The sequence below is a fragment of the Tachypleus tridentatus genome, unplaced genomic scaffold (genome assembly GCF_004210375.1).
Source record: "Tachypleus tridentatus isolate NWPU-2018 unplaced genomic scaffold, ASM421037v1 Hic_cluster_2, whole genome shotgun sequence".
In the NCBI taxonomy this organism is placed as follows: domain Eukaryota; kingdom Metazoa; phylum Arthropoda; class Merostomata; order Xiphosura; family Limulidae; genus Tachypleus; species Tachypleus tridentatus.
Window position 1 is genome coordinate 43026443 of NW_027467782.1, and position 18350 is coordinate 43044792.

The 18350-nt window shown below is 33.5% G+C and overlaps 1 protein-coding gene across 3 annotated transcripts; it reads left to right on the forward strand.

Annotated features, from left to right (window-relative positions):
• Positions 1-1217: 1217 nt before the first annotated feature.
• LOC143242868 (uncharacterized) lies at positions 1218-17591 on the forward strand. Of its 3 annotated transcripts, none has more exons than XM_076486466.1 (5): positions 1218-1308; positions 1732-1935; positions 10970-11235; positions 13733-13873; positions 17070-17591. In XM_076486466.1, exons 2-5 carry the CDS (start codon positions 1884-1886, stop codon positions 17175-17177), a joined length of 567 nt encoding a protein of 188 aa, XP_076342581.1. In that variant the 5' UTR covers positions 1218-1308; positions 1732-1883; the 3' UTR covers positions 17178-17591. The 3 variants fall into 3 exon arrangements, with proteins under 3 accessions (XP_076342581.1, XP_076342579.1, XP_076342580.1); XM_076486464.1 differs by lacking the exon at positions 17070-17591 and adding an exon at positions 16355-17062; XM_076486465.1 differs by lacking the exon at positions 17070-17591 and adding an exon at positions 16355-17062 and having other exon boundaries at positions 1283-1308; positions 1703-1935.
• The last annotated feature ends 759 nt before the right edge of the window (positions 17592-18350 follow it).

Genomic DNA, 18350 nt, shown 5'->3' on the forward strand with positions numbered 1-18350 from the left:
TCTACGTATGTAAAAATGCCAACTTTCTGTGCATAGTGAGAACATATTACAGAAAGAAACATTATCACCACTCGGAAATGCCCCATTCTACACAGAATCAGATCATGTAACCTGCCATAATGTAGCTGTAAATCACTGAAAACCAACACTATTATAAATGAACGTAAACAAGGTTCGATTTTCAAGATGTGTATATAAATCTGGACTTGACAAACAACACATAATTATGTAATAAGTTCTTTTATAAACAATAACTAACTATAGGAGTCGTGTGTCCCCACCGTAACAACCTAAGGAACGCTCCAGGATACACGAAACAATTACATGTATGTGTTATTGAGAACATTTAAGTGGTAAATAAAGTTTCTGGGCTCGATATGGCCAGGTGGTTAAGGCGCTTGACTAGTAATGTGTAGGTCGCAGGTTCGAATCTCCATCACGACTATGCGTAGAAACTTATTTGATTAAAAGGGCGTATATAAATCTCCGGTGGCGCAATTGGTTAACGTACAGTACGTAGAAGACAAAGCTTATGGGATATACCAGGGTTGTGAGTTCGAACCTCTCCTGGGGAATGTAGCTTTCCCCCACCAGCCTGCAGAGTGGCGGGTTTCTGGTGAGCACGGATATCGTTGTGCAACAATAGCTTAACCAACCAGGCTAAAAATCGGGTTTCTGGTGAGGTAGAGCACGGATATCGTTGTGCTTAATTCAAAACAACAATAGCTTAACGTAAAACCTTCTGAATTGTTTGTTTGTTTGGAATTTCGCACAAAGCTACTCGAGGGCTATCTGTGGCAGCCGTCCCCAATTTAGCAGTGTAAGACTAGAGGGAAGGCAGCTAGTCATCACCACCCACCGCCAACTCTTGGGCTACTCTTTTACCAACGAAAAGTGGGATTGACCGTCACATTATACGCCCCCACGGCTGGGAGGGCGAGCATGTTTAGCGCGACGCGGGCGCGAACCCGCGACCCTCGGATTACGAGTCGCACGCCTTACGCGCTTGGCCATGCCGGGCCAAAACCTTCTGAAACAAACGAAACTTTAAATTTTGTGTGTGTATGTACATGTATCACAGTTTGGAAATGAAAAAAACAATCTATAATTATTAATTGTTTTCAAATCACATAGTTTTTACAAATAGGTTTATTCAAAAGAAACACATTATTAATTTGTTTTTGATGCTTCTTTAAAATGTAGTCTATGTGGAGTCGTCACAAAAGCTACTTGACTGTCATTGGCCAAACTTATTCAAAGGTGAAAGTTGTGAAGATTAGGCGGCGTACGTGAGTTAGGATATAATTTGTAAGTGTAGTCATTAGAATTTGTAATTAGCGTTAATCATTTGATTCTTGTTAATTAATTTTTTTATAAATTAATAATATATTATTAATCTGCTATTACTAGAATATCTTCATTATGCGGACATATTTAACACTTAAACTTTGAAGAAAAGATAGATTATGACTCAGAATCCAATTCAAACTGAATGAAATTGGATGTCTTATTCGATTTTGAGCCAAATGTCGCTATCTGAATACTGAAGTGACACACCAACTTGTTATGTACATGTAGGCCTCTTGTAACCAGGCTTAGATTTAATTATAATTTTATGTTGTAAATGTACATATTGTAAGTTATTAGTAATAATGAGCGAAGGAAGTTGTAACAATGTGATAAAAATGTAGTAATATTTAAGAGTTTCTTTGTTTTGAATTTCTCGCTGAGCTACTCGAGGGCTATGCGCTCGTCGCCCCTACTTTAGCAGTGCAAGGCAACTAGTGATCACCATCGACCGCCAAATCATGGGCTTACGTTTTACCAACGAATAGTGTTATTGATTATCACCTTATAACACCCTCACGGCTGAAAGGGAGAACATGTTTGGTGCGACGGGATTCGAACCCGCGACCCTCATATTACGAGTCGAACGTAAGTTAAGAATTCCAGAATACTATATTAACAATAATTTGAGTAAATGAATAACATATATTGTTTATAATATTTACAGGGCCATTTTTCTATCGTTTTATTATTTGAATTTTGTTAGTTTAGTATTTGTAATTAAACCATGAATTATGATGCTCTTGTTTCATGCGTGAGGTCTAACAAATAGCTTAATATTTAGTATTAAATATTTGTACTGACAGTACGATAATGTTTGATACTTAGAAGTTTTTACAATATTAATAAAATGTTTATTTTCTTACTAACTTATAATATTGTTTGTGAGGTTTATACAGTTTTTAAAGGCATTCTCTGTTGATGTTAATTATTTTAATATTTTTGTATCATTCTGCATGAAACTTAACTATTGTATTAGTTTTTGTAGTATTAGTTGGAAGAGTTTCAGAAGTGAATAAAAATTTAATTATGTAGGAAGTAGAGTATGGTATAAAGTATACATCATTTGATTAGAATAACCATTATACTTTAAGTTTATCAGTGTCTTATTTTGGGACCTATGATATTTATGTGTTTCAAAAGCTTGTTTATATACTTCAGGGGAACTTATGGGTTTAAATGGGAAACCTAGACATTTACAAGTTATACCTTTTCTTTCATTAATGATGCATTAGTAAAGGCAGAAATGGAATATCAGTAATCATAAAATGACGCACGTGTTAGTTTGTTATAACTTGAAAACAAATTGAATAAAAAAAATGCTGCATTGACTGAAAATATCCCAGGGTACAAGCTACAGTGTGGGATCATAATATTTACCCTAGGTTTTGGAGGTGACTGAAGAAATAGGACCCACATTGCAGTGGGGATACACCATCTATCAGTCTTTATCTTTATTTGCCAGTCTCACATAAGAAATAAAGAGTAGCAATTGATATAGAATTAGAAATTAGGAGAGAGAGGTGTGGGTGCTCGAGTCCATATCGTCCCACATGGTTTTGAGTTATAACAAACAAGTATAATTAGTCAGAGGTTTAGGTTTGATGTTTTTTAATGCACTATTTAATTTCATTAAATGTATTTAGTTTCACTGATACATATCAATGATTGTGGTAAATATACTGACAGAAACAGGTTGTACATTGATGTTGTATAACTAAAGTTGTTAGTGTGAAATTTTATAAAATGAAAATCAAACAAATTCAAATGTTTGGAAAGACTTGAGACCTACTAGAGTGATGATAAGATGATGCTTTTGAGAAAGTCTTTAAAAGGTTTAATGAGTGAACATGAATTTTGAAATTTTTTTTTTCACTGATAAGATCAACAGGAGAGGAGTTTTATGGAGGATTAGACACTTGTTCTGCAAATATTAAGGCTAATTTGTGACACCTTTGCTATTTTTCTTGTAAGAGCAAAGAAAATTAATTAGCTTATTAAAATACACTCTATGATTTTAAAAATTTAAGAATGGGTTTCTCATGGTGAAACATACTATCTCAGGATATCCATCATAAGTATGATCTTTTACTGTCTTTTCATCATTGCTTTCAGACATGGGATGACAGCAGAATTTTGGGAGCAAGTCAACTTGTCAACTAAAATTAATCAGAATTGGTCTCTGTTGGTACTAAGTTTTGTAGTCAGTAAACAAATTTTCAATATCTTGTGCAAATGTGAACAACTATTTCTGTCCTTATCATGAAGCTAGAAACAATTAAGGAATGTTATGGAGAAAAAAGTATTTAAATGTGATTGTTTGTAAATTTTTGAAACATTCTGTTGTGTACTTGATTTGGGGGAAGGAAGTGAGTTTTTTCTGGAAGTTGAATTTTATGTTTAAGAAATAAGAGGATTTCTTTCAGTAGGTATGGAAAAAACCTATGTTACATCATACATATAAATAGAATTGTATTATTAGGGTATTTGTCTCAGTTTATGATGACAGTATTGTTTGTTTATTAAATATAATCTTCTAATTCTACAAATAATTTGTGGTCTACGTGGAAATGACTTCAAGATTATCTCTTCACATTATTGTAGTATGTATTGTTGTGCCACTTGCATGTTAAACAACTGAGAGAACTGTTTAGAACTGGAAAATGTAATTGGTTATCTTCAAGCAGTGTTTACATTGATTAGGTTTATACAGTCTAATCAAAACTATAACTAAATCAATTGTCAATATAATAATAAACTAATTGCAAATAGAGATAACAACTTTCTCTATTTTTGGTAATTCTATTTATCCAAGTAATAAAAATGTTACTTTGTTTGCTGCTGAGCACAAAGCTACATAACTGACAAATTAAATCATGAACATCAGATAATATAAAACTTTTAATTGTAAATATGCTTTAATATCTAGTTTATTAACATATAGTTAATAAATTTTGAATATAACTTATAAGGTGCACTTCAACTGAGCTTAGACTGTATGATTAACCCATTCCCATGATTCAGTTCTTCTATTTATGAAGTAATCCTAGTAGTTCTGTGAATACTTTTGAATAAATACTATCCTTTCTTACACAATAAGAACAGGATTGTAAGAGAAAGTGAAGTGACTTTAACTAGTGTACAGATTGTTTACAAGTCCATGCTTTCTGTCATCCAACCTTTTTATAATCTAGCAAGTGGGATTTTTTTTTAAAACTCTTTGGATACTATCAATGGATTTATCTGACTTGACATTTAGAGCTGTTTGGTACGACAAGTGGATTTACCCAACAGTGTTGCAAAACATTTTATTATGGTGCAACAGTTGGGTTACTCACATGTCCTTGTAATTTCCACACTGGTACAGGGTGTGTATACCTCAATAGAAAAATGTAATGCTGTATTTTATTGTTTCTCAGGATCACTGAAATAACAAAAACATTATTTTGCTGTTTGTAAAATTTAAACTGTAGATCTATTCCTGTACTTCAAAACTTTAAGTTATGGTTCTTGTTTCCGTTGAGAATCAAAGGAGTTACTGTGTACTAATTTGAAAGTTTAGTGCTCTGAGGAACTATTTTGGCATGCTAATAGTATTTTATTTATAAAACAGATTGAGCTTGTAATATGTTTAGACTAAATTTCTGATTTAATATAAATGTGCTCTTTTGCTTCCACAGTTTCTAAATGAAGATGAAATGAATTCTGACTTTGAAAAGTTTTTGTGTATTCCAAGTGTTATAATATATTATATTAAATTATTATCATATTTTAAAATTAGTTCACATACAATGAGATTGTCATTTGCCTTTTTTTTAACCATTAAAAATGTTTAATGTGATTGTTTCTCTCAATTTGCTCCCCTTCATTATTCTCCCATTTTTCATGGAGAGTTGACAATAATCCACGAGGCAGTGATGATTTTCCTATAATCTTGAGAGAGACTGACTGTGGTCGAAGCCACATGACCAGTGTGCCCCAATGGAAGCTGGATCAGGCAAACTAGCCCTCTTTCACTGCTCTTGCAGAACTTAATATTGTCAGCATCTGTAAACCGTCAATAGATGACTGTGCGGCAGCAGCAACTGACTGTATTATACAAGCAGCTGCTCAATGTATTCCTCAAACCTTGACACATTTTCCACTATATCCTCGTCCATGGTGGAATCCTGCCTGCCACATGGAACTGAAGGCTCAAAAATGGGCCTGGGATACTTTCTGAAGATATCCCACACTCTTGAACTGCATTGCTTTTCAGCGGGCCCGTGCACATGCTAGGTGGGTAAGATGTCAAAGCCAAAAGGATTCTTGGATTAAGTTCAGAACCAGCATATCTTCTACCATCTGTTCCAAAGTCATATGGGACAATATTAGAAAAGTCTGTGGGCAATATAATTCTGTCCCCTTCTTTATCTTGCCGTCTGATGACCAAGAAGTAACTGATACCCTGAGCATCGCTGATACTCTAGGTAAAAGCTTTTGCCAGGTATCTAGCACTTCTCCTTCTTCTTCCTCCTTCTTAGCCATCAAGACTTGTGCAGAGGAATCACCTCTTTCCTTTTGAGGTGATTGTCTCTATAACTATAATCGTCCCTTTACACTGGTGGAACTGAAACTGGCCCTTCATTGGTCTGGCAGTACATCGGTTGGACCAGATGATGTACACTATGATATGCTGTGCCATCTACCTCTTTCTTCTCTTGCTATTTTTCCAATTGTTTTTAACTGGACCTGGCAGGAGAATGTTTTTCCTATTGTCTGGTACCAGGCTATTGTCCTACCTTTCTCTAAGCCTGGGAAGGACCCCAAGATTCCTTCAAACTACCATCCAATTGCTTTGACGAGCTGTCTCTGTAAGACCTCAGAGAGGATGGTTAGTGCTTGTCTTGTTTGGTTCTTTGAATCAAAGAACCTCCTCCTGCCCACCCAGTGTGGGTTCTGATGACAACACTCAACCATGGACCACCTGATACAACATCTTGTATCAATATTCTTTGACATTGAGAAGGCTTATGATACAACATGGAGGTATAGCATTTTGCGAGACCTCCATATATATGTGTTACGTGGCCATTTGCCATTTTTTATTGAACACTTTTTATTGGACAGGCAATTTCAAGTTTGAGTAGGTTTGACACTTTCCCATTCTTTTCTTGGAGTCCCTCAAAGCTGTGTTCTATGTTTCACACTTTTCAGTATTAAAATTAATGCCATCACTGAACAACTCTCTCTCACTGTTACAAATGGGCTCTATGTCGATGACTTTCATTTCTCACATCAGTCGTCGAGCATGAGGTATATTGAATGGCAGCTATAGACTGTTATAAAATCAAAATAATTTTTCATATTTATTCTTGGATAATATTGCTGTATCCACTGGTCAGCCAATCCCACCATGACTTCTTTAAGGTAGACATGCTTGATTGGAAATACTGTCTGCTATTTGCTGAACATCTTTTGAACCATTCTTCCATTTCCATTTATACCTACAGTTTGAACTCAGATGACTGTGTGGGCTCTGCCATGGTTTGTTGTGGTTCTGTAGTTGCTCGAAGAATCCCCTCTACAGCTTCTATGTTCACTGCTGAACTGTATGTCTCTTGCCCTGGGTTATGTAAAACTAAGCATTACTCAAACTGCCAGTGCTCTACTGGTCATGGAATCACTTCATGTTGGTTCTCACCATGTTCTCCCCAATATTCAAAACCGAATGTCCCATTTCCCTATAACATGTACTTCTATCCAGTTTTTCTGGAAACCAGGCTACATTAGTATTTGTGGGAATGAGATTGCTGACACCGTAGCTAAGTCTATCTGCTCTGGCACTATCACTGCTCTGCCTATCCAATACATGGACTATGGTCCTGTAATCAAGGCTCTGTGTCAGCTGGTAGTTGACTTGGAGCATTATAATCTAAACTTGTAACTTTTAATATATATTAATATAAGATTTTATCATTCCATGGTAAATGTTTCAGTTAATAATTTTTTAAAGTAGTTTATGAACTTTACTGAAACTGCCTAGGCCCATTGGACCAAACCCATAACTATTTGTACCCATTAGTTTACATACTAGCAACTTCTAATATATTAAGTGTATATTCACAAAATTTGGTAGATTTTACTGAACATTACAAGGCTGTTGCACACGAAAAGTCATAATTTTTAATAGATAATTTGTTTTATTAATATTTGTTCATGTGCATTTTAACCTGGGGATTAACTCTCAGTCTTCTACTTTGAGTTATCATTATTATCACAACATAACAAAAAGGATGTCTTTCAAAATAAACCTCCCATGGACTTTGTGGAGTACTTTCATAAGAAATTTTGTAATACTGAATCAAGTAATACATGTTTTTAGCCTTTCTGCAATAAAATATAAAATAAATCAAGTATAAAACCTTGGTATTTTCGTAAATTCATAATAATACTTGGTTTTCCGAAATATAAAATTCCTGGTCTTAAAAGAGTTGGTTAAACAATATGTTTATAAAGATGCAAGTAATACATAAATTGCTCTAAAAATTAACATCCAGGAGTTGCAAATTATCAAAGAAATCACCATCAAATACTGGTTGCCAACATTCGTATATAGATTTAAGAACTAAGTTAATTCTAAATAAGTTCATGAATGTTAATCATACTGTATTTTTATCATGTGTAAAGTATAGGTTAGGTGAGGTCAGGTTAGGTTAGGTTAGGTTAGGTTAGGTTTAGGTTAGGTTAAAGGTTTTAGGTTAGGTTACAGTTAGTTTAGGTTAGGGTTAGGTCAGGATAGGTTAGGTTAGGTTTAGGTTAGGGTTAGTTAAGGTTATTTTAGGGTTTGGGTTGGGTTGGGTTAGGTTTAGGTTAGGTCAGGTCAGTATTAACAATTTGAGATGTTACTTATTTTTAGATGTACATATTTAGTAAGAATAATCACCAAAATATCATGAAAGTTCAATAATTGCAGTAAAAACTTGTATAATTTTTATTTCTGTTTTTTAAAATTTAGACTTTGGCAAGGGATGTGACAACCATACATTGTTATTTTCTTGAATTTTAAATACATGTTACAAATTAGACAATATTATAAGGAATTGAAATATTTGCTGTTGTAATGCTATCAATATTAATGTGTTCAATTTGTAAACAAGATGATAAATTAAATTGTTTTTAATTGGTCAGTGGAATGTGCAAGTTATCAGGAATGACATATTTTATTTGAAAGAACTCTTTGGTTCTGGTTCTGATACACTGCTTGCCAAAATCTTAAGGCCAATGAACATAAAGAGAAAATATGCATTTTGCATTGTTAGACTCAACCACTTATTTGAGAAGAGCTTCAAAAGAGGAAAATAAGAAAAATGAAAAAAAAAAAAAAAAAACTTTTTTAGCATTTAATAGGGAAAATGAACACTATGAAATTAGCCTAAATACAAGCTGGTCAAAAGATTAAGACCATACTGAAACGAAGTGCTAACCAGTAAACATTCAATGAAATTTAGTCATTTGTGTTCAAGCATTAGCATTGTCAACATTTCCCACTGATATCTCCTGTGTTACATTGGGTAAAAACATGGCAAAGGCTAAAAAGTTGACAGAATTTAAATGTAGCAGAATTGTTGAGCGCAAAAGCAAGGTCTCTCTCAACGTGCTGTAGTGGGTGGGATTGGGCGTAGTAAAACTGCTGATGCAAATTTCTTAAAAGACCCTGAGGGATACGGAACGAGAATTTCAAGTGGTTGACCCAAGAAAATTTCCCTGGCGTTGAACAGGAGGATTCGAGGGGTTGTCCAGCAAGACACCAGCTAATCGTCGAACCAGATTAAGGCCCTCACGGATGCAAAATGCAGCTCAAGAACAATAATACAGCATCTATGAGAGAAAGGCTTTAAAATCATAAACATCTTCAAAAGCCATGCTTCCTTCCACACCACAAAACAGCTGAGAAGCACCAAATATGGGATGTAGAAAAGTGGACGAAGGTTTTGTTCTCTGATGAGAAGAAATTTAACCTGGATGGTCCAGATGGCTTCCAATGTTACTGGCACGATAAAGATATCCCACGGAGACATTTATTACACGACCCAGTTTAGGAGGTTCCATCATGATCTAGGGTGCTTTCTTCTTAAATGAAACAATGTATAACCATACAGGGGCATCAAAGAGCAGCTGGCTACATTGGCATTTTGGAGAGAGCATCCTTATTGACTGAAGGCTCTCGCTTGTGTGGATACCACTGGATCTTTCAGCGGGATAACGCTGCAATCCACAATGCCTGCAAGACAAAGGACTTTTTCATGGCAAATAACGTGATTCTTTTGGACCATCCAGCTTGTTCGTCCGAACTGAACCCCATTAAAAATGTTTGGGGGTGGATGGGAAGGGAAGTCTATAGAAATGGATGTCAATTCCAAATCCTGCATAATCTTTGTGAAACCATCTTCACCACTTGGAATAACATTCCAGCCAGCCTTCTGCAAATGCTTATATCTACCATGCCAAAGCAAATGTTTGCAGTTATTCACAATGACAGCAACAACTCACTACTGAGACCTCTTGTTGGGCATTTCCTACCCTGTTTAGGACTTCTTTTTGGTATGGTCTTACATTTTTGACCAGCTAGTATTTAGGCTAATTTCAGTGTTCACATTTTCCATATTAAATGCTAAAAAAGTTGTTTTTTTATTTTCCTTTTTCTTATTTTCATCTTTTGAAGCTCTATTCAAATAAGTGATTGAGTCTAAGAATGCAAAATGCATATTTTTTCTTTATGTTCATTGGCCTTAAGATTTTGGCCAGCAGCACATCTACTTTTCAGGCATTTAGTGTTCTGTCAGTTGTGGAATATTAGTGTTTTAGATTTTAATTGTGCATAAAATCCATTTTTCAAAAATGTGAAATTCAGGTTTTAACTTGTTCTTGTTTTTCAACCCTGTAGTCCTAATATGGTTTTTATCATTTATATCTTGCATACAGCCATTACTGACACATACTGTTGTTCTCAACACTGTATCTATGAACATGGTTTTTACCATTTATATTTTGTATACAGCCATTACTGACACCTACTGTTGTTCTCAACACTGTATCTATGAACATGGTTTTTACCATTTATATTTTGTATACAGCCGTTACTGACGTCTATTGTTGTTCTCAACTCTGTATCTATGAACATGGTTTTTACCATTTTTATTTTGTATACAGCCATTACTGACATCTGTTGTTGTTCTCAACTCTGTATCTATGAACATGGTTTTCACCATTTATATCTTGTTTACAGCCATTACTGACGTCTATTGTTGTTCTCAACTCTGTATCTATGAACATGGTTTTTACCATTTATATCTTGTATACAGCCACTACTGACATCTACTGTTGTTGCTCTCAACCATTTAGCTGTGAATATGGTTTTTATCACTGATATCTTACAAATAACTGTTAGTAACTGGCTCTGTTTTCAGAACTAGTGATACGTTTTATAATAAATCCAGTAGTATAGTAGTTTGGAATGTCTATCATAGTTGATTACTTTGCTCATATTGTTTTTAGAACATGGTACACATACTGTGTTTGTTTTTCAATGTATATCAAACTCGAACAGTGTTTGTGCTCATGTTGCTAGTTTTTTATCTAGGAAAGCAGTATGGTAGTCATGCCGTATTTCCTTTGGAATGTTTACCACCACTATTCCAAGAACAGTTAGAACACTGTTGTCGTCAATTTAAAGAGTACCAAGAAGTTACCATTAAGGAGAACTTGCGTCTGTGGGACCAAATACAAGATGAAGACTCTTCCCTTTTAGACTACTTAAAGGATGAATGTGTGAAGTTCTTTCAGAAGTACAATATCAACTATCTAGAAACCAACAAGAGGATTATAAAAGATAGCAGACCTAATGTGGTAATTGTATAACTTTTTTCTTTACAACTGATCATTCTAATTAGAGCAAAGTTTTTTGTTATAATTATAACATCATATTTATTATATAACTGTTTTACTCTACTTGATAAACTTTGCTTGTTTCATAAAAGTGGAATAAAAAATAATTTTAACTTTCATTGTTACAGAGATTTTTTTTATCAGTTCTATAACTGTTAAAATGTACAAGTTCTAAACTGATTATGAGATTTGTAAAGCATTCACTGCAACAGTAAGTGAACCAAATATTGATAAAAAGTTATTAGACATAATCCTTAAAAATGAATTGAGGTAATAGTTTTATCATTGGATTGAAAGTTTTTCAATTGGTCATTTCCTTTAAGTATTAACGTTTCTTATGTGCATTTGGTCATCTCCTTTAAGTATTAACGTTTCTTATGTACATTTGGTCATCTCCTTTAAGTATTAACGTTTCGTATGTACATTTGATCATCTCCTTTAAGTATTAACGTTTCTTATGTGCATTTGGTCATCTCCTTTAAGTATTAACGTTTCTTATGTGCATTTGGTCATCTCCTTTAAGTATTAACGTTTCTTATGTGCATTTGGTCATCTCCTTTAAGTATTAACGTTTCTTATGTGCATTTGGTCATCTCCTTTAAGTATTAACGTTTCTTATGTGCATTTGGTTATTTCCTTTAAGTATTAACGTTTCTTATGTGCATTTGGTCATCTCCTTTAAGTATTAACGTTTCTTATGTGCATTTGGTCATCTCCTTTAAGTATTAACGTTTCTTATGTACATTTGGTCATCTCCTTTAAGTATTAACGTTTCTTATGTGCATTTGGTCATTTCCTTTAAGTATTAACGTTTCTTATGTACATTTGGTCATCTCCTTTAAGTATTAACGTTTCTTATGTGCATTTGGTCATCTCCTTTAAGTATTAACGTTTCTTATGTGCATTTGGTCATCTCCTTTAAGTATTAACGTTTCTTATGTGCATTTGGTCATCTCCTTTAAGTATTAACGTTTCCTATGTGCATTTGGTCATCTCCTTTAAGTATTAACGTTTATTATGTACATTTGGTCATCTCCTTTAAGTATTAACGTTTCTTATGTGCATTTGGTCATTTCCTTTAAGTATTAACATTTCTTATGAACATTTGGTCATCTCCTTTAAGTATTAACGTTTCTTATGTGCATTTATTTGGTCATCTCCTTTAAGTATTAACGTTTCTTATGTGCATTTATTTGGTCATCTCCTTTAAGTATTAACCGTTCTTATGTACATTTGGTCATCTCCTTTAAGTATTAACGTTTCTTATGAACATTTCGTCATCTCCTTTAAGTATTAACGTTTCTTATGAACATTTCGTCATCTCCTTTAAGTATTAACGTTTCTTATGAACATTTCGTCATCTCCTTTAAGTATTGACTGATTAGTGTTTTAACTTTATATTTTTAAGTTATTTTCAAATATTTTTAATAAATTGATATAGGCTGAAACGTTAAAAGAAATGTATATTAAGAGACATATTCTTACTTCGTCAACTGTATATTAATTAAAGAAATGTATACTAAAAGATATATTCTTACTTGGTCAACTGTATATTAATTAAAGAAATTTATATGAAAAGACATATTCTTACTTGGTCAACTGTATATTAATTTATGGATCTTATTTTAGGACTACATATTTTCCTGGTTTTGGCTGTTAACCTGCTGAGCTGAAGAAGTGTGCTTTAATTTAGGCATTTTCAAAATTCAAATGTGTTATAGGTTAAACCTGCAGGTTATTATAAAGCTCTAGCCAAGGGTTCTGAGTGGACAAAGTTTATAGATATTGCATCAGTAGTACTATAATTTGATTGTACATGCTTGTAATTTGATCATTTTTTTACACAGAACTGGGTTAATTGCTTTTCTGTTAAATCTAAATGACTAGGAGGTTTGTAAGGTATTAGCTGTGGTTGTTGAAATGAATAGTGTATTACTCTTTATTATAATATAAAGTCATTTCAGAAATGTTGTTTGTTATCAAGCACAAAGGGCTATCTGTGTTCTCTCCATCACAGGTATCAAATATTATTTTGTTGCTAACATGAAAAAATCATTTTGTACTTGGACTGACTTAGTAATGCTGTTGTAAGCTCAGAACTTTTATAAAAATACTTTATTAAAAATGTGATTTCTTTTTGTGTACAATAAGCATGTAATATTTACTTCTTTTTTTTATTTCATGAAGGTGCACTCAGCAAATTTAAAGCTATATCATGGTGGTTACAAGATTGGTCAAAATGATCACACCTGTACTTGAAGAGTTAAATTTTAATCTGAAAAATATGTTTTGATCATGTTATTTTAAAATGAAACCATTTTAAAATTGTATAAGAAAATTAAGAGGTGGTAAGACAATTTTTAATGTATAAAATTTTTTTCTTAGTAATACTCAGCTATAAATTAGTGAAAAATTACAAAATAAGGAAACTTAATACATATATGTATATACTTTTCAGTGTGGAGTTCCTATTAAACATGAAAGAATAGATTCCAAACAATGGGTAACTGCAGGGACAACCTTAAGAAATGTATGGAGTTCAAAGTTTTGTCAACAGCCTCTATTGAATCTATTTCATAGACTCAAAGTTCATGTTCAAGTATGCCTTATTTTTTACAAGTGACTGTTAGTATATATTAGTGCACGTTATTAAACATTAACTAATAGTTTCACTCCAGCTCTTCCTTTTAGTTTTTCATAAGTAATTGTCTTTAAGTTAAACGTGATCAGTGTTGTTCATAAACAATAACACATGATGTTTTAATAGTTATTTCAGTTTGAATCTGAAACCCTATCCAAACTTTAAAGATACTGATAATATTTGTTTAAGGTTTTACTAATTGTATGTTTTTTTTACTTTCTAAAGTTGTGAAGTTTTTAAAACATTCTTTGTTTAGGCAAAGTATTCATGATGAAACTTTGAAGAATGGACTGCAACTGCCTGTGGTGGAAAAACAAGTGTTTTGGACGACGTTTTGAACATCTTCCGATTTTTGTCTTTAGGCCAGTATGTGTGTGTGTAGATGTTGTCAGTCTTTTATAGTGTCCTGGTGGATTGTGGAGAAACAGTGACAATCCAATCAGTCATAACACGCTCTTCACAAACCACCGGGACACTATAAAAGACTGACAATACCTATACACACGCACACTGACCTGAAGACGAAAAGGCGGAAGATTTTGAAACATCGTCCTCTACCCTTGTGTCTCCACAACAGGCAGTTGCCATCCATTCCACAAAGTTTCATTTTAAAATGTTATTTCAAAATTAGTAGGTTGACAGTGTTGTGATACAGCTAGCAAGAGATATAATTGTTTTACAGCCAATGAAAGTAAAATAATGGTCACAGGTGAGCCATCACAGTATATTAAGTTGTTGTTAGTAATGATGATACACCAGGTGAACCATCACAGTATATAGACAAAAATCTATAAGATTCCCACTTTGGTATTCTAAATTCAGATAATTATAAAACAAAAATAATTACAAAACGTACAACAAACCTTTGTTTATTATAGAACAGAATTTTAAGTACTGTCCTTGTAACAAGAACACGACTTTCACTGGGAGTAAACCAGGGATGGATACAGAGGGGATGCATCCCCACACTGACCATACCAAAATTGTGTACGATTGCTTGTAACTTGATATTTTGGAATAAAATCAATAAACGAAAATTCATAGTCATATATGTTTCTTTTATTTGTTTCTAAATGAATTTCATGAAATTTACGCTGCAGTAAAAAAAAAAAAAATTACTTCTGGTCAGGTTTAACTCACTGTTACTTAGTCGATCATACTCCCCTACCAAAAAAAATCCTGTATCCACCCCTGTACTAAAACTGAAGGTTTGATTACATCTTTATTGATGTAATTTATAAATATAATTTTAAGACATGGAGCTTAAAATACTTATTTTTTCAATAAACGGTACCACATTTAACAGATAAAAAATTACTGTTTATATTACCACAAACCGAACGCTTTTCCCCTGCAGTACTTTCTGTAAAATGATTTTTTTTCAGAAAATGTTTACTTTTTCTAAATTTTTCAATACGACGCTATCTAAAACACTAATTACTAAGCCTCTCTCAGGTTTTAGAGTAACGTAATTGTTTCTCATTTCAGAAATGTAATTCAGATTTATAGAATGACCTTATGTGAACATACAATTAAAATATTTACACAAAACTTTATGCCTACAAATCGTACTTGTCGAAGTATCCTTGGAATGCAATGTGAGAAACCTTTTCATCCAAAATATTGTTCTTTCTTCGCACCGTTTGGTTTTTATTTTAATATCTGGTCTCCTTAGTTACTGTATAGAAATATTTACTAATACTGTGGTTCCGTTTTATTGTTGTCTTTCACAGTTTGTATTGGTTGGAGGTGTAACAATACTGGTGAATCAGTTTTGTAAAGATATGACGTAAGTGAAATAGAATGAAAATAACAGAAATATAAAACTGGTGAGGGATAAGTGGGAAAAGTTAGAAGACGTTAAAAGTTGAGTTATAAAAATAAAAATATCCTTTTAAACTTAGTTAAGGAGTTGTACATAGTGTAAATAAAGGGTCGTTCTTCACGATCACGTGTGTAAATTTGTTAGTGAAGATCTCAGAATAACAAGTTTGATATGTGAAAAGTCATACTGGTCATCTGAAGATTTATATGTATATTTGTATTACATGAAATATAAAAATAGAGAGAACCATAAAATGTTTTATGATTAGGTTAAAGTACACAAATAGATGCTGCTGAGAAAAAAAAACGTTTAAAGTTGAAAGGATAATTAATTTACTCGCAGTGATAAAAACACTATACGATAGTGTGACACTCTAGAATAAATGTGTTAAATGGGTTTTGTTTTTCTGTTTAATGTTCCACATTTGTATGAGAAGCGTTCTATTACGAACCATTCAACAATAACACACCGTTACGTCACATGTTGATATGTATATGATAGTGTTATTAACTCATAACAAGTTAGTGTAGAACGTCCTGTTTGTTGTCAACATTTTTCATACCTGTTCTACAGTTATGTAAATAGTTAATATTGAACTTTACTTTCATCCGTAGCTTTTCACACTCAACACGAGGAGTGCCCGTCATATACAGAAGATAGATGAACTGACGAGCAGACACCACGGTTCACAGTATACGATGGCCCGGCATGACCAAGCGTGTTAAGGCGTGCGACTCGTAATCTGAGGGTCGCGGGTTCGCATCATTCCCTTCGCGCCAAACATGCTCGCCCTTTTAGCCGTGGGGGCGTTATAATGTGACGGTCTATCCCACTATTCGTTGGTAAAAGAGTAGCCCAAGAGTTGGCGGTGGGTGGTGATGACTAGCTGCCTTCCCTCTAGTCTTACACTGCTAAATTAGGGACGGCTAGCACAGATAGCCCTCGAGTAGCTTTGTGCGAAATTCAAAACAAACACACACAGTATACATAAAATAATCACATTCAGATGTTGACTACAGCTACTTTGAAAGTCGGTCTTCATTGGTGGTTGTTCAGTCTATCAAGTAATAAAGATTTGTTAACAAACACATCCATAGACTTTGAGATTAGAGGTTAAAATTAATTTAAAATATTAACTGTTTACTGTATAATCTGGTCACATGTAAACAAACATGAAAGTGTGGATGGATTTCATATTTCTTTGTGACTTACATTGAATAAATGTTACAAAATTATAAATTTTGAGTAAAACTGTTCGTACAGATTTATAATTATTTTTACATTTTACTTTAAATGTCAAAGTAAACCTTGACATTTGCTTTTTTTCAGAATTCAAGCTTCGTCACGTTATTCCAAAGTTTCTCCAATTTAAAGAACCAAACCAAAATTTTCGTTAGCTTATCAAATTTCTCTAAAGAGACTGTTGGTTTGTTTTAAATTTGGCTCCAAGCTACCCAAGGATTATCTTCACTAGTCGTCCGTAATTTAGCAGTGAAAGAAGAGAGGCACCTAGAAATCACTACACACCAACAACTCATTCACACACACACAAACTTACTGAAACAGTTCAATGTGTACTCTACTTACCTTACGATCGTTGTTACCAGTGTTCAATACACCGGTGTACTAAACAAGTGGTACCAGTGGACCGAAGACAAATTCCTCGACGTGAACATGTTCAAAATTTGAGGCTGAATTGATTGACTAATAGCGTTCATTCCTAGTTTCATCCTGGCGACCTGATTGTTAACCTAAGTAATTGTAACATAAATAATCAGAGTAAATCAGTTCTAGCTAAAGGTCTTTATTTCTCTTTTCCACCACTTAAATTCAGTGTATATAGTTTTAAGAAATGAAGTTTAAGAGAAAACTTCTTTCAATAAACGGTACCATAGTTAATACATAAAAAATTACTGTTTGTATCAGCACAATCCGAATACTTTTCCCCTGCAGTACTTGATGTAAAAAAATCTTTATTTTTCTTAGAAACCTTCACTTTTCTAAAAGTTTTCAGAATCACGCTATCTAAAACAGCTCAGTGTTCGCTAACACTAATTACTAAGCCTCTGGCAGAGTTAAGAGTAACGTAAATGATATTTCCAAAATGTGCAACTTTTGTTTCTTATTTCAAGAATTTAATTCAGATTTATCGAATGATCTTATGTGAATATACAATTAAAATATTTATACAAAACTTTATACCTACAAATTGTACTGGTCGAAGTACCCATGAAATGCAAGGTGAGAAACTTTTCACTATAAAATTTAGTTCTTTCTTCGCACAGCTCGGTTCTTACTTTAAGATTTCGTCTCCTTAGTTACTATATGCAAATATTCAATAATATTATGCTTACATTTTATTGTTGTCTTTCTCAGTTTGTATTGGTTAGAAATCAAGCAATATATCATGCTTGAAGTACCTGGCTGCCAGATGTTCACAATGAATAATACAGTGAACAGGGAGAAACTCTGTAAAGCTGGGATCACTTTTCATAAGTGCAATTAATCCTTCATTTTTCCCCACCATTGCAGGTGCTACATCTGTTGCACACTGACGAGTTTACCCAGTGGAATATCAGTATTTGTTCTGTCAAACGCATATTTAATGTC

What these genes read in the sequence shown, in the direction of transcription:
- LOC143242868 (XM_076486464.1), top strand. Translation starts at nt 1,884, where the DNA reads ATGTTTGGTGCGACGGGATTCGAACCCGCGACCCTCATATTACGAGTC. An exon ending in CCTCATATTACGAGTCGAAC is followed by an intron (nt 1,936 to 10,969) that starts GTAAGTTAAGAA and finishes TTTTTTATCTAG; the next exon opens with GAAAGCAGTATGGTAGTCAT. An exon ending in AAGATAGCAGACCTAATGTG is followed by an intron (nt 11,236 to 13,732) that starts GTAATTGTATAA and finishes TATACTTTTCAG; the next exon opens with TGTGGAGTTCCTATTAAACA.